General features: G+C 37.0%; 1 protein-coding gene across 8 annotated transcripts in view; it reads left to right on the forward strand.

Annotated features, from left to right (window-relative positions):
• Positions 1-4,884: 4,884 nt before the first annotated feature.
• MYLK4 (myosin light chain kinase family member 4) overlaps positions 4,885-15,742 on the forward strand; it is a 106,819-nt gene continuing 95,961 nt past the window's right edge. For 3 of the 8 annotated variants that reach the window (XM_019752391.2, XM_019752393.2, XM_019752399.2), the window contains exons 1-2: positions 4,885-5,070; positions 6,270-6,540. In XM_019752391.2, the coding sequence (XP_019607950.2) occupies positions 6,382-6,540 (159 nt within the window). In that variant the 5' untranslated portion in view covers positions 4,885-5,070; positions 6,270-6,381. Of the gene's footprint in view, positions 5,071-6,269; positions 6,541-10,693; positions 10,992-15,742 lie in introns of those variants that run through there. The other 5 variants (XM_074335311.1, XM_074335310.1, XM_074335313.1 and 2 more) reach the window with 4 other exon arrangements.

Raw genomic sequence — 15,742 nt, forward strand, 5'->3', positions numbered from 1 at the left:
AGGAGTAAAAGGGAGGGAACATTTTAATATGATAATGAGTATTCATGAAAATCTTAGGGCAAGCATTACTTTTTTTATTAAATCTATTGGGGGTGACATTGGTTAACAGAATTATGTAGGTTTCAAGTATACAATTCTATGACACATCATCTGTATATTGCATTGCATATTCACCCCCCGAAGTCTAAATCTCCTTCTGTCACTCTTTACCCTTTTCTATCTCCCCTCGTCCCCCTTTCCCTCTGGTAATCACTATACTGTTGTTTGTGTCTGTACGTTCTTGGCAAACATTAGTCTTAATAGTGAAATAGTAAAAGCTTTCCTTTTGAAATCAGGAACAGAAGCAGCATGCATGCTATCACCATTTCTATTCAACATTGTGTGAGAAGCCCTATAAAGTAAGAAAAAGAAAGAAAGGGCAGAAGGATTACAAAGGAAGAAGAGAACTATCTTTATTTGTAGATTATATGATTGTAATGCAGAAAATAAAATTATGTGCAGATAAACTTTTGAACTGATAACAGTTTAGCAAGCTTTCTGAATGTACAGTCAATTAAAACATTCAATATTATTCTCATAAACAGGAACAGACATAAAATAAAATTTTAAAATAAAACATCAACATCAAAACTATGAAGTACATAATAATATATCTAATACAAGATGTGAAAGAGCTCTACAGAGAAAGAAAATTATAAAATCTTGTTGAGAGAAAGTAAACAAGATTGGAACACTCAATAGCATTAAAATGTAAGTTCTTTCTGTGCTCATTTATAGATTCAATGCAATCCCAATCTATGTCCCACAGGTGGTGTGAGTGTGTGTGTGTGTGTAACTTGACAAGTTGATTTAAAAATATTTTGTAATCTATCAAGAATAGCCAAGACACTCCTGAAGAATAATAGGTGAAAAGACTTGTTTTGCTAAATGGGAAGACTTAGCAGAAAGACAATAGAAATCAAGATGGTAAGATGTCAGCGTAGGGATCAGCAAATAGACATTGGAACAGAATAGACAACTCAGAAACATAGATATTTGATATATGACAGAGATAGCTCTGAAAATTACAGAAGGATAGACTTTTCACTAAATGATTCTGTGACAATGTTAAAATATAAAATTGGATCTACTTTATACCATAATAAAATCATCTCCTAAATATGACAGGCAAACTAAAAAAGTTTTTATAATATGGAAATTATACTTCAATAAAGTAATTAAGAAAAAAGAAAACCCAATAATACCATTAGTAAAAAAACATGTGTTAATAGAAGGGGGAAAAAAGCACTGCTGAATAGTTTATGGAATGTACAATTTGGCAATGTTTTAGGAAACTTAATGAGTTGTACAATCGTCACCACAGTACAGATTTTTAACATTTCCATAACGCCAATAAGATTTTATTTACAGTTAATCCCTGTTTCTACTAGCTTCAGGCTAATCTACTTTGTGTCTATAGATTTGCCTTTTCTGGGCATTTCATACAAATGGAACCTTACAGTATATAGTCTTTGTTCCTGGCTTTTTTTCACTTAACAGAATGTTTCTATTCATCCAAGTTCTAGATATCAGTACTTCATTATTTTTTATTGTCGAGTAGTATTCTATTTAAATGGGTATATCACATTGTCTTTTTCAATTCATCAAACCAATTGATGGACATTTTGATTATTTCCAATTTTTGGCTTTTGTGAATAATGCTACTGTGAATATTCATGTGCAAGGCTTTGTGTGTTCATATGAATTCATTTCTCTTGGAGATACCTAGGAGAAGGATTTTTAGGTTATATGGGAAATAACTTTAAGAAACTGCCCAACTGTTTTCCAAACAGCTGCACAATTTTACATTTTACATCACCAAATGTATGATGAGAGTTGTAGGAACGACATCCTTGCCAAGGTTTGCTTTTGTCTGTCCTTTTTATTATAGCTTTTCTAGTAGATGTGAAGTGCTATTTCACTGTGATTTTCATTTGCGTCTCCCTCGTGACTGTTTTTGGGCATTTTTCACGTGCTTATTAATCAATGCATTTGTGTATCTTCTTTGGTGAGATGTCTTTCAAATCTATTGTCCATTTTTTAAATTGGGTTGTCATCATATTGTTGATTTGTAAGAATTTGTTGTGTATTCAGAATATAAGTCCTTTATCAAATATATGATTTCACAATATTTTCTCCAAGTCTGTAGCTTGTCTTTTCATTTTCCTGTGGTGTCTTTCAAAGAGAAAGCGTATTGAATTTTAATGAAATGCAATTTAGTTTTGCTTTTATGGGTCATACTCAGTGGTGCTTTTTGAAAGGAGGAAAATTCAATAGTTATGTAGAAAACAGGGATATGTCTTTCATCTGAATTTTGGTATTTGTGAAGATTGCTCCACTTTTGTGAGGATTTGTTGTTCTGGAAACACTCAAAATGCTGTGTACAAGTAGAAGCTTAATAGCATTATCCAGCCTGGTTTGAATGCCAAGAGTGTAAAGGGTCATTGGCAATGCATAATCCTTTGACAGCACAGTCTTTTACTAGTTAACGGAAATGTCCCTTGAAAAGTATCCCAATTTTGATGGTTCTGTGGAATGCTGCTTTCCTGAGGTTAGTATTTTTTTCTTTTCTTTTTTTTTTTTTTTTAAGATCTTTAACTCCAAAATATCTGTGAAATCTGGGAAAAGCATCACTGAGCCTGCTCTTAGTCTCAGGGTGAACTTTTCCAAGCATAAGGGCATCTTTAAGACATTCCGAATATTTTATGGCTGTGGACTTAGGGTGTTGAGGCTAGGTGAAGGTAGACCATAATGAGTATGCATGCATTACTTGTTTATTTTTTTTTTCTTTGGTGGTCAAGTATTGTACCAGGCAACTTGTCCTCTGTGCTATCAAAAGCTGGAAATAGTATAACAGCAGAATTGGACTACTATCATCTACTTAGAACACAGGCAGTGTGGGGTTTTTTAATAATAGTTGATTCTTCTTTTTTTAAAGCAAACAGACACAATTAAAAATCTTCTCTCTAATAATTAATCAACAAATATTTATTGAGTGTATATTGTGCATAGAACAATCTATATGTGATGACTTCCAAATTTATATCTCCAACCTGGACCTCGTCCCTGAAGTGTAGATTTCTCTCTCTACAAGCTATTCAACTTGAAGTTCTAATTGACTTTTCAAAAACTGAGCTCCTGATCTTTCCTCCCAAATTTGCTCCTCCCATGGACTTTTCCATCTCAGTTAATGTCAACTCTCCCCTTCAAGTGCTCAGGAAATAATGTGGAAAGTCATCCTTGTCTACCTTCTTTCTTTGTACCCCATGTCTAATCCACCAAAAATCCTATTGGTTTTAAATGGAATATGAAATCCTGGATGGGATTCAGGAACAGAAAAGGAACATTTGGGAAAAACATAGGATCTCAATAAAGTATGGAGTTTAGTTAATACTAATGGATCAGCATCAGTTCATTAATTATGACAAGTATACCATATCAATGTAAGATGTCAAAAACAGGGGAAGTTGAGTGTGGGGCATAAGGGAACTCTCTGTGCTACCTTTTTACTTTTCACCTCTTCTGTGGATCTAAAAATGTTCTAAAATTATATATATATATATGAAGAATAAAAAACAAAACAGATTCTGCTGGTTTCTTGCTCACTGGAACCTGTGGCTGGTTTGCTGGAGCTGAGGGATGGAAATTCTGATTCTGCTGTTTGGACAGTCTGGTTAGAGGGTATGGTCAAATTGTCAGAAGGCCATACACACTGTATTATTCTTTCTGCGGGGGTATTTGTCACCTTATGAGCACTATTTTCACACTTCATTATGCCAAGAAAAATTAGTAACCTCAAATCAGTTCAGTCTTTTCATAGCAATGTTGTTGAATAATTTATCTCTAACAAACACATAGTTTTGCTTAGTTATTCTTCCTGAAGAACAAAGTTCTCTAATTCTAGAAAAATACCAAAAGTTCTGCTTTTTAAAGATTTTGCTATAATCTTTATATACTATCCAAATAGAAACATGTATTTTTCCTTTATATAGACAACATCATTTATCTGAATTAAAAATAAGAACCATTCTTTTTTGAAAACCAAGACAGCACTATAAGCTGGTGCTAAGGTTGGGAGTGAAGGGATCAGCAAAAGCTCCAGACAAGAGGGAAACATTTTCCAGGCCCTGAAGTATTGTAGGATTGTCTATATTACTAGTTTTGCTTTCTAAGCAACCCAGGTTTTATGCCACTTAAATAAATCTAGGGATATGCCACTGTTAGAATCAGGCAGCTGGGCTGTTTTCCTGGATTTTTTCTTGGCCTGCGATGGAAATTGAAGGGGAAAGGCACAGTGTTGCCTGTAAGGAGAATTTATGAAAATTCGTCCCTGTTCTTTTTGACTTTCTGCCTGCTTGTGCCTTTGATCTTTCCCTAGAGCTGTAAATAGTGGGAGATGTTGCAAATAATTTTAAGGACTGAGAAAATTAAAATTTGCTATGTCCTTTCAGAAGATCTCTTGTGCTCCAGTTGGATATGTTCAAAGTATAAGATGGGCTAACGAAGGTGGCTGTGGGGTTCCCTCACCCAGGCTCCTCCCTGCTGAGAATGAGCCCTTGTATAATCATGTGTATGGAAGGGGCAGAAGGGATGGGCATGTGACTGCCAAAGACAAATGCCACTTTGTAATCCTGAGAGTTGCCACACGGATGAGAGGAAAAGGTGAAGGTGATATTTCATCCTGCTCTGTTTGTCCTTTCCTTACCTGACCTCTGAAATGGAGCCACTGGCCTTGAAAAGCCTGGTGTCTAAAATTAATATTCTTTCCCATCTGACTAAGAAGGCAACAGCTGAGCAACATGAGATCGAGGACCATTTTAGCTTAAACAGGGGCTCAAAGCGGCATTTGAGAGGATGCCACTTCCTTTCATAGTGGAGACTTGCCTTTTCAGAAGACTTACACTGACTGAGAGTAAAGACATACCAAAGAATTGTGTAGTCATTTTGAACTCTGAAAAACTTCCCTTTCTCTGCCGGAACTTACAGTCTGCACTTGGAGTGGTCACAACCCTAGGATGTCCTCCATAAATGGTAATTACTCTAGTTTTAAAAAATTGTTATAACCTCTCAAATCTCTTCTCTTTCACTCTAGGTTGCTTTAAATGACAAGTTATACCAAACTCCAGGTAGAGCTTAACATTTAGTTTTTCTTTAAAAATCATACCTTGGACTTAAGCTTTTGTTTTAATGTTAATTTTTTTGTGGCTTTCTGATCCAAGTTGAGTACCAACTGCAATTACATGTTATATTTTAGTAACAGTTTGCCTTAGAAACAGTCATGCATTTTTCTCTTTATTTTAATAATGATTTTATTTTTCAGGGCAATTTGAAAGAATGCTAATAATGGCCTATAATGTATCTGAGAGAGCTCTGGTTGATACTATTTACATTTTAGTGTGTTTGAATGTAAGATCCTTATGTGACTAAGTGGAATTTTATAGAGCATTGGATTTTAAATAATTTGAAACTCAAATTATTTTGCTATATGAATTGAGAAAATGAAAGATGAAGTTTTGTGGAGATAATTATGGATGATTTTAAATTGAGAAAAAGCTGGAAGAAGCAATTTTCAGAAAATCTCCAGCAGGGGGCCTCAGAAGTTGGCGGAGGGAACCGGCCCCAAATTCAAACCCCCCTCCCATGTACTCGAGTGATGTCTAGATCCATATATGCTGCACATAGATCTCTAGTATCAGAGCAGCATTACGTGTATTACCTAATTTGTAAGGAAAGCATTTCAAGGAAAGCACAAGGATTTGAACTCTTTGGTACTGGGCTGTTAATGATGATGAAAAGAAAGGTACCTGGATATCTTAGGTATGTAAGAGGGCCGTAAGGAAACAATTTTTTTTTTTTTTAAATAAATACCAAACATTTTAAGGTGTAGGCAGAGAAGTGCTCTGGAAAGGACTAGTTTGGTGGAGACCACTCCTCAGAGAGGAGCAAAATTCCCAGGGGAAGCATGAGAGACCCATTATACAGGAAACTCTTCCTTCTGGGGATGGGAGGAACAAAACCTGCAATCCCAATTAAATCCAAAGAAACTTTATATTCTATATTTAAACTGGCCACTTTCATCCCATCGCTAATTAATATTAGCATTTCTCTTCCTATTTTTGGATCCTCTCTCCAGTTTAAATTAGAAGAGACTTCAAAATTCTCACTGCTCATTTTCCCAAAAAGTCAAATATGTGAGTAAGTGATGAGAACTTTGTTTCCTTTCTTTATAGTCAAGAGGAAGGCAAACTCAAAAGTCATGATTGCGTCTTGACTTACAAATCAGGGACAGAGGGAGATGAAAACTACACTTCAGATAGTAACTTGACAGGACTCACCACCAAGATGTTAAAAGTGAAGAGGCTGGAAGAAATCAACACGTGTTACAATAGTAAACACCTGGAGAAAATGGCCTTTTTTCAGTGCATGGAAGAGATTGAGAAAGTGAAATGTTTTCTGGAAGAAAGTTCTAGTGAACAGGATTCAAAATCTGGAAAGAATGAGGTAATTATGTGCTAATTTAGACTACTGAAAAGTATTAATCAATTCTACCTTATCATTTCTAACACACATCAAAGGTAGCTATTTATCAGATCCTTTTCAAATTATATTTTGTCACATGTGTGTATGATTAAGGAGTGGTGATGAACAGACAAACTTTAATTTTGTTTTCCTGAGGATTGTGCATTGTAAACGATACAGTTGAGTTTGGTAAGTAATTAGAAGGCCTTTGAATATGTACCTCTACCTGCAGGCTACTCCACATTGTGGTTAGTGGCTTCAAAGTTAACAAAAGTGAATTTATGGAAACACCATTTCTTAAGAAGGATCATTTAAAAGGATGGATTTGGGCATGAAATTCTGAGAAGCACTGAGAGAGGTACAATTGTTCCGTAGAAGAGGTTTCAAATTTCCTCAAGACCTTACGCTCCTCACAGGGTTGGTGGCAGGACTGTTGGCTGTGATGGTCAGAGACAGGGCTAAGCCAGCCTGGCCAGACGGACAGTGCGCCTGTGTCCTCATTCGTGCAGTACAAGGGCCTGAGCCTGACTGTGGCAGCTTGATCTTTGGCAAGTTACTAAACTTAACCAAGGGGCTGCCTCACCTAGATAATGGGATGATAGCTGATGTGAAAATTAAGTGTGATAATGTATAAAAAGCACTCAGCACAGTTATCTGTCACCATGGTAAGCACTCATGTCAGCCAGCAGCAGTCCCCTCTCCTACCCCAGCTTAGTCGATTCCCACTGATGGATCCATAGAAGAGCAGTTCCTGGCCTAGCATGGCCTCTCAGCATTTCGCCCATGCCTTTATTCTAGCACATGCAATTATTTTGAATGTGTTTGTCACCTCTCTCTAGTATCACTCCTCAAGATCAGGACCTCACATCGCTCATCCTTGCATTCTTAGTTGCTTTCCTGGTAACCGGCATGTAATAGGCTCCAAAAATGTTTGTGGGAGGAACAGATCTATTTAAGTGAACTCTGCATTCTGGTTCAGGGCTGGGAGTCATTGTTTTTAATAATCAGGGCAACTGATTCTTACTGGCTGGTTTGGGAGACACCTTTCTTTGTCCAGCTACTGTTCTGCAAAACACCATTCAGACAGGCAGGGCATTTCTAACAGCAACAGACAATGGAATAGAGCTATTAGGGTATGAAGGGCAGAGGAGTCTTTTTATTGTAAGTGAATAAGAAATGATAAAATGTACTAGAGAGATGAAATGAGCTAGGTTGAAACTTAGGTTTTTTGAGACCTCCACTTTCCCTAAGAGTTAATATCTTGTTCAGTATACACCAAGGAGAAATTTCCACAGGCAAAATTTTAGTCAGGTATGAAGGGCTTCCTTATTAGGGCTGTTTATAATGCAAACAAATAAACAGAAAGATTTCTTCTCCTGTTCATTAATTTTTGTAGGCTAGAGAAGACAAAATATTCTTCTTGTGTAACTTTGCAATAACCAACTATCTGTTTAGTTCATATGAATTTGATTATTTTTACAGTACTGTTTTTCTCCAGATTCTGTGATATAATTTTTATAAGTAAGCAATATCTTTGAAGAGTGAAATGGTGCTAAGCTGGAACATAAACATTTTTTGGAAGAATTGTTTTTGTGATGAACTGCTTCAGAATATAAGAAATCAAAAGATTTGGTGGTTAAATATTTGAGGGTATTTTTGAGGGACAGACTGAGAATGTCATTCCTCAGAAACCCTGAAAGAACATCCTTCGCAGTTAGTCTGATATCCTTTGTGTAACCTGGGCTTCCTTACGGTCGGCTGACGCTATGCAGAAGCTGGGAAGGAAGGACTAATAGCTTCATATGCCCCATTCAGTTTCTTCTTTGTAAATGGCGAAGGGCCCAGAGATGTCGGCAATAAATTTTCCTGTCTCTCTCTTGCCTTGTGGAGGACGGATGGGCACACAAGTGGGAGGCACAGAGCTCTTCTCCTTTCTGAGGCTGCCAAGGCCCCCGTGCTGGAGGCTCTTATGTGCCCAGTGAGGGAGTGCCGGGGTAGCCAGCGGGCCCTGGCAGTAGAGGGGTGGAGAAGGGCATTCCAGCAGCTCAGATATCTTTAGGAATGTAGATAGAGCTAGACTGACACGTCTCCATCTTCTGCTGGGACCACAGTAAATGCCACTCTTTTCTCTCGAGGGATTATTAAGAAAAAAAAAAAAAAGAAGCTTGCCATAATCTTCTCCACTTATTCACCTTTCTCTTTTATCCCCTCTCTCTTTGAGAAGATTAGCACTATTAATTATAGTAGAAACCTTCACTGTGGTGCACCAGAAAGAATTTACTCTGACTTTCAGACACTTAGTGATATGGGAGCTCCTACAGCAGGTTCAAAAGAAGGCTTGAAATGAAATTCTTTCTAGAAAAGTCTTTGCTCTCAAGTCCCAACAGTGAAAATTATCTATAAATTTAACAACTTATATTTGTTAACATGGTTTGGTAAAGCTCAAAAAGTTTTTTCCTGCTCTTAACCAGGTTTTTCTACTTCATTAATTTTTCCTCTCAGGGATTAATTTTTAGCTATCTTCTTTCTTTTCCTTTATTTTATCTTTTGTCGAATTTATTAAATACCACACATTCTACTTTTCTAGCATGTTCTGTTCATTTCATTTTTCTACTTTACTTTTTATCCTGTTTTCTAGTTACTTTTCACATTCTATTATTTTTAAAGGGTGTTCAAAATCACCTAAATAGTGTAGAACTCTAAAAGCTTTCAGCAGATATGCCATAATAAACTAGATTTAAACCTACATAATATGCTATTGAAATCAAACAAAACCTAAAAGAAATTAATCTGCCACATATGAATGATGAACTTAATAACTACTGTGTATATAACATGAATTCATAAGTGATAACTTTCATAACTATAATTAGTATTACTTTTATTTATTTTTTATTTTTTTAATTTTTTTTAGATTTTTATTGGGGAAGGGGAACAGGACTTTACTGGAGAACAGTGTGTATTTTTCCAGGATTTTTTCCAAGTTGTTGTCCTTTCAATCTTAGTTGTGGAGGGTGCAGCTCAGCTCCAGGTCCAGTTACCATTGCTAGTTGTAGGGGGCGCAGCCCACCATCCCTTGTGGGAGTTGAACCAGCAACCTTGTGGTTGAGAGCCCACTGGTCCATGTAGGAATCGAACCGGCAGCCTTCGGAGTTAGGAGCACGGAGCTCCAACCGCCTGAGCCACCAGGCCGGCCCAGTATTACTTTTATACAATCAAACCCAGGGCTTGTTTTGTTAGTTCTCTTATTTCCTATATGAATAGCCCCCATTCTGCATTTCCCTCAGATCTAATTTACTGTTTAATACAAACACACACACACTCTGTTTGCTTAATGAAAGACAAAAGAGCCAGGTAATTTTCTCAGGCAACCGGAGTTCCATTCTCCCATTTGCTTGTGTCTGCTTCCCTCTGCTTCCCCCATTTGCTACACATATCCCTACATTTTATACCCAACATTATCTATGCTCATCTCCTTGTCCTTTGGTTTTCCCCACCGTCCTATACATCCCAAGTTACCTATCCTCCATCCAAAGGCATGGTCCTACCCAGGGGAGTGGGGTGGAGCTGTAGGGGTAGAAAATAAGGATGACCCTAACAGAAGTGGGACCTCGCAGCCCCTGGGATGTTTAAATCCCTGGTACAAATGCTACGAAGATCAAACAAAACAAAATATTTGTTAACAGGATATGAATAGGACAGAGTGGGTTGGAGCAAAGCCTGGATCTCCCTATTTTGATTGCAGTTGGTGTATTTAACAGCAGGTGGCATTTCCTGACTAACTGCTATGAAATTGTACCGCTAGTGATGTTCATAAAGATTATAACTTACATCTCAAAATAACAGTTGAGGGTGGGGGTTTTGTGATTTTTAAAGTTACATTTCCCCACCCCCACCTCTTTGTGCCTCACCCCTTGGGGCAGGAGAAAGCTGCCTGGCGGTGGCCCAGCTATCCAGGCAGATGCCAGTTTCTGTTGAGCTAATCGTCCTTGAACCAGGGACAAGCGCATTCGCGTTGGTGTTAATTGTCGCCAGCAGGTCTCTTTCTGACCCTGCACCTGTTTCAGATCTGTCATAGACCATCATATTTTTCCTTTTAAAGAGGCAGATTATCTGTGGGTCGGGTAACTAGAAGCATCTATTGCAGGACCCGGAAAGAACCCTCTAGGATCCTGCCCCGCCTGCTCCTCAGAACGGAGCACGTAACAAGCGCAGGCCTGCAAACGTGCTTGTGGTAGGTCGGGAGAGGGAAGGAGCGTATAAGCAGTGATTTCTATAGCTGCTTCCAGAGAATGGATTTGTCACTTAGAAAGAAAGACATCTGGATTGTAGGCAGTGTGTGCCTCATCTCGTCTTCCTTACTCTGGCGTGTGTTCCGGTCCGTGATGACACGGGGAGGTCACAGACAGGCTCCTGCTCTTGAGGACACACAGGTAGTAACACAACTTTTAACTAAAACAGATTCACTTTACTGTTCTATTTGAATGTTTCCAGCTAGGGAGTGGTGCTTGCCAAAGGAGAGGGGATGTCATGCCCCATCTTGCTCCTTGCCCAAAACTACCGTCTTAGCAGGCATTGCGCTAATAATAGAGACGTGGCACGTTTCAACATTTCAAACACTTGCACCAAGTCTGGGGAACCTCTAAGCAGCCTTCCTGATGCATATTAAAGTTGGCAATCTATTTTTGTTTGTGAGAGTTAAAAATAATGACAACATCTCTTCATTCTCCTTCTTATATGATTTAATTAGGAAAATAAAATAATACAAAAGCAAAACTTCCTTTCCCCTTATAAAGAAGTCTATGGCAAAAACTGTATCTGAAGAGTGATGACCTCTGCTGAGAAAGCCGCCTAAGCTTTTTCCTTTGAACTGTTGCCTGATAATGCCTTTCACTGGATACCAAAGCTATTCCAGGAATGGAATTCAGCCAGGAAAATAATAGGATTCTGAAAGAAGAAAAATGATTCAGATTCTAAGGATTTTAGCATTTTCCAAGAGAGGGTATTTGGATCTGGGAAAACAGCTCCTTCCACATATTTAATTCTTTTATCAATTAACATAGAATAAATTATTTTTAAAACAATTTAAGACAGTTTAGAAAATGCTACAGAAAACAGTCTGAATCACTGCTCCTATAGCAAGTGGATTTACAGTGGAATTCCTCAACTTTTTTCCATTATCATCTATGCCACTTCCAGAGAATTTTGGCTTTTTCTCATAGTTGAACACCTCCTATAAAATCTTAATACCACAGTTGGACTGTATATCTGTTTATGTATTAAAGATTTATCTATGCTTTCTACATAAAAAGGTAAGCTTTTTTTTCACTCCTAAAGATCAATTTTCACCCCCTTGGAGGTGATGTCACCGTCATTGAAAATGTATGATTTAGAGTTAAAAATTTTTTCTCTGTGGGAGTTGGGCACTATATCTCTATGTCTGTATATAGATGCCTTATTTTTGTCTTATTAAATAAGAAACCGCCAACTCAGCATCTTGGTGGTGTTTAGAGGACTGAGAGCTCTGGGAGTCAAGCTTTCCTAATGGCTCTGAGCCTTTCCAGGGGACCCTGACACAGTAAGTATTTCCAGGACCATTAATTTCATTTTTAGAGGAATTGCCAAGCTTGGAATGATTTATCATCTGATCTATCTTGCTTGAGGACAAGGTAAAGGAGATGGGAGAATGATGGATAGACTAGAACAGACTTTTTTTTTTTTTAATAAGACATCATAAAACATTGTAAGTCTCTTTAGGTCTGACTTAATATCACAGTTAGGCCTGCATTTTCAGACTTGGTCGCTGTTGCCCAAGCATTCATCCTTTTTGGCTGTTTAATGTATCTCCTATGGGAAACACTAGGCGGGTTTTAGTCTTCCAAATGGAAAAGAATCAGTTATTTACCCAAGCTATGAGAATATAGCTCTCATAATATTTCCCAATGAAAAGGTCAATAAGATATATGAGCTAATTAGGAGTGTTGTTGGTGTATATTCTTAAAAGCTTTTGCAACTTTTTTTTTTAGATTAAAGTTTATTGGGGTGACAATTGTTAGTAAAGTTACATAGATTTCAGGTGTACAATTCTGTATTACATCATCTATATCTCACACTGTGTGTTCACCACCCAGAGTCTGTTCTCTTTTCATCATCACATATTGGATCTCCTTTACCCTCATCTACCACCCTTCTCCCCCTTACCCTCTGGTAACCACTAAACTATTGTCTGTGTGTATGAGGTTTTGTTTCTTCATTTGTTTGTCTTGTTCTTTTGTTGTTTTCAGTTTTACATACTACATATCAGTGAAATCATATGGTTCTCGACTTTTTCTGACTTATTCGCTTGACATGATAATTTCAAGATCCATCCATGTTGTCGCAAATGGTACCATTTCATCTTTTCTTGTGGCAGAATAGTATTCCATTGTGTATAGATAACACAACTTCTTTATCCATTCATCTTTCAAAGGACACTGGTTGTTTCCATGTCTTGGCCACAATAAGTAATGCTGAAATGAATATTGGAGCACATATGTCTTTATGGATAAATATTTTCATATTTTTTGGGTAGAAACTCAGGAGAGGGATTGCTGGGTCATATGGTAATTCTATTTGTAGTTTTTTGAGGAACCTCCACACTGCCTTCCATAACGGCTGCACCAGTCTGCATTCCCACCAGCAGTGTGTGAGGGTTCCTTTTTCTCCACAGCCTCTCCAACACTTGTTACTATTTGTCTTGTTGATGATAGCCATTCTGACCGGGGTGAGGTGATATCTCATTGTGGTTTTCATTTGCATTTCTCTGATGATTAGTGATGTTGAGCATTTTTTCATATGTCTATTGGCTATTCGTATGCCCTCTTTGGAGAAATGTCTCTTCAGGTCCTCTGCTCATTTTTCAATTGGATTTTTTGTTGTTGTTGTTGTTGAGTTATATAATTTCCTCATACATTTTGGATATTAGCCCTTTATCGGAGGTGTAGTTTGCAAAAATCTTCTCCCATTTGTTGGGTGCATCTTTATTTTGTCGATGGTTTCTTTTGCTGTGCAGAAGCTTTTAAGTTTCGTATAGTCCCATTCATTTATTTTAGCTTTTACTTCCCTTGACTTTGGAGTCAAATTCATAAAATGCTCTTTGAACCCAACGTCTGTAAGTTCAGTACTTATGTTTTCTTCTATGCAGTTTATTGTTTCAGGTTTTATGTTTAGGTTTTTGATCCATTTTGAGTTAATTTTGGTACATGGTGACAGATAGCAGTCTAGTTTCATTCTTTTGCACGTGGCTATCCAATTCTCCCAGCACCATTTATTAAAGAGGCTGTCTTTTCTCCATTGTATGTTTTTGGCTTCTTTGTCAAAAATCATCTGTCCATATTTATGTGGGTTTATTTCTGCGTTCTCTATTCTATTCCATTGGTCTATGTGTCTGTTTTTCTGCCAATACCGTGCTGTTTTGATTATTGTAACCCTGTATTACAAGCTAAAGTCAGGAAGTGTGATACCTCCATTATTGTTCTTTTTTCTTAGGATTGCTTTGGCTCTTCGGGGTCTTTTGTGGTTCCAAACAAATCTGATGGTTTTTTGTTCTATTTCTTTTAAAAAAGCCATTGGGATTTTGATGGGAATGGCATTAAATCTGTATATTGCTTTGGGTAATATGGCCTTTTTAACTATGTTGATTCTTCCAATCCATGAACATGGAGTGTCTTTCCATTTTTTTGTGACTTCTTCAGTTTCTTTTAAAAATGTCTTACAGTTTTTAGTATATAGTCTTTCATATCCTTGGTTAAGTTTATTCTTAGGTATTTTATTCTTTTTGCTGCAATTGCAAAAGGAATTGTGTGGTTTTTTTTATTTCTTTTTCTCAGATTTCATTGTTAGTATATAGGAATGCAATGGACTTTTTTATGTTGATTTTGTAGCTGGCCACTTGACTATATTTGTTTATTATTTCTAATAACTTTTTGGTGGAGTCTTTAGTGTTTTCTATATGTAGCCTCACGTCATCTGCAAAAAGTGACAATTTGACTTCTTCATTCCCAATTCGGATGCCTTTTATTTCTCTGTTTTGCTTGATTGCTCTTGCAAGGACTTCCAACACTATGTTGAAAAGCAGAGGTGATAGGGGACAGCCCTGTCATGTTCCTGAACGTAGAGCAAAGGGCTTCAGTTTTTCACCATTAATTATGAGATTAGCTGAGGGCTTGTCATATATGGTCTTTATTATGTTAAGGTATTTTCCTTCTATCCCTATTTTATTAAGTGTTTTATACATAAATGTATGCTGTATCTTGTCAAATGCTTTTTCTGCATCTATTGGTATAATCATATGTCTTTTTTCCTTTATTTTGTTTATGTGGCATATCACATTGATCGATTTGCATATATTGAACCATCCTAGTGCTCCTGGGATGAACTCCACTTGGTCGTGATGTATAATCTTTTTAATGTATTGTTGCATTCAATTTGCTAGAATTTTGTTTAGGATTTTTACATCTGTATTCATCAGAGATATTGGTCTGTAATTTTCTTTTTTTGTGTTATCCTTACTAGGTTTTGGTATCAGGGTAATGTTGGCCTCATAAAATGAGTTGGGGAGTACTGTCTCTTCTTCAATTTTTTGGAAGAGTTTGAGTAAGACAGGTATTAGATCCCCTTTGAAGGTTTGGTAGAATTCACTAGTGAAGTCATCTGGCCCCAGACTTTTGCTTTAGGGAAGATTTCAGATGACCAATTCAATTTCCTTACTGGTGACTGGTCTGTTTAGATTTTCCGATTCTTCATGATTCAGCCTTGGCAAGCTATATGTTTCTAAGAACTTGTCCATTTCTTCTAGGTTATTGAATTTGGTGGCATATAGTACTTCATAGTATTCTTGGATGATCCTTTGTATTTCTGTGGTGTCCGTGATAACTTCCCCTTTTTCATTTCTGATTTTATGTCTTTTCTTTTTTTATCTTAGTGAATCTAGCCAAGGGTTTGTCAATTTTGTTAATATTTTCAAAGTACCAACTCTTTGTTGCATTAATTTTGTCTATTGTTTTTTGTTCTTTATTTCATTTAGTTCTGCTCTGATTTTTATTATGTCCTTCTTTTTGCTGACTTTGGGTTTCATTTGTTCTTCTTTTTCTAGTTCTTCAAGGTGTAACGTGAGGTTATTTATCTGGGATTTTTCTTTTCTTGA

Source organism: Rhinolophus sinicus, linkage group LG06, assembly GCF_036562045.2.
Source record: "Rhinolophus sinicus isolate RSC01 linkage group LG06, ASM3656204v1, whole genome shotgun sequence".
NCBI classification, from domain to species: Eukaryota; Metazoa; Chordata; class Mammalia; order Chiroptera; family Rhinolophidae; genus Rhinolophus; species Rhinolophus sinicus.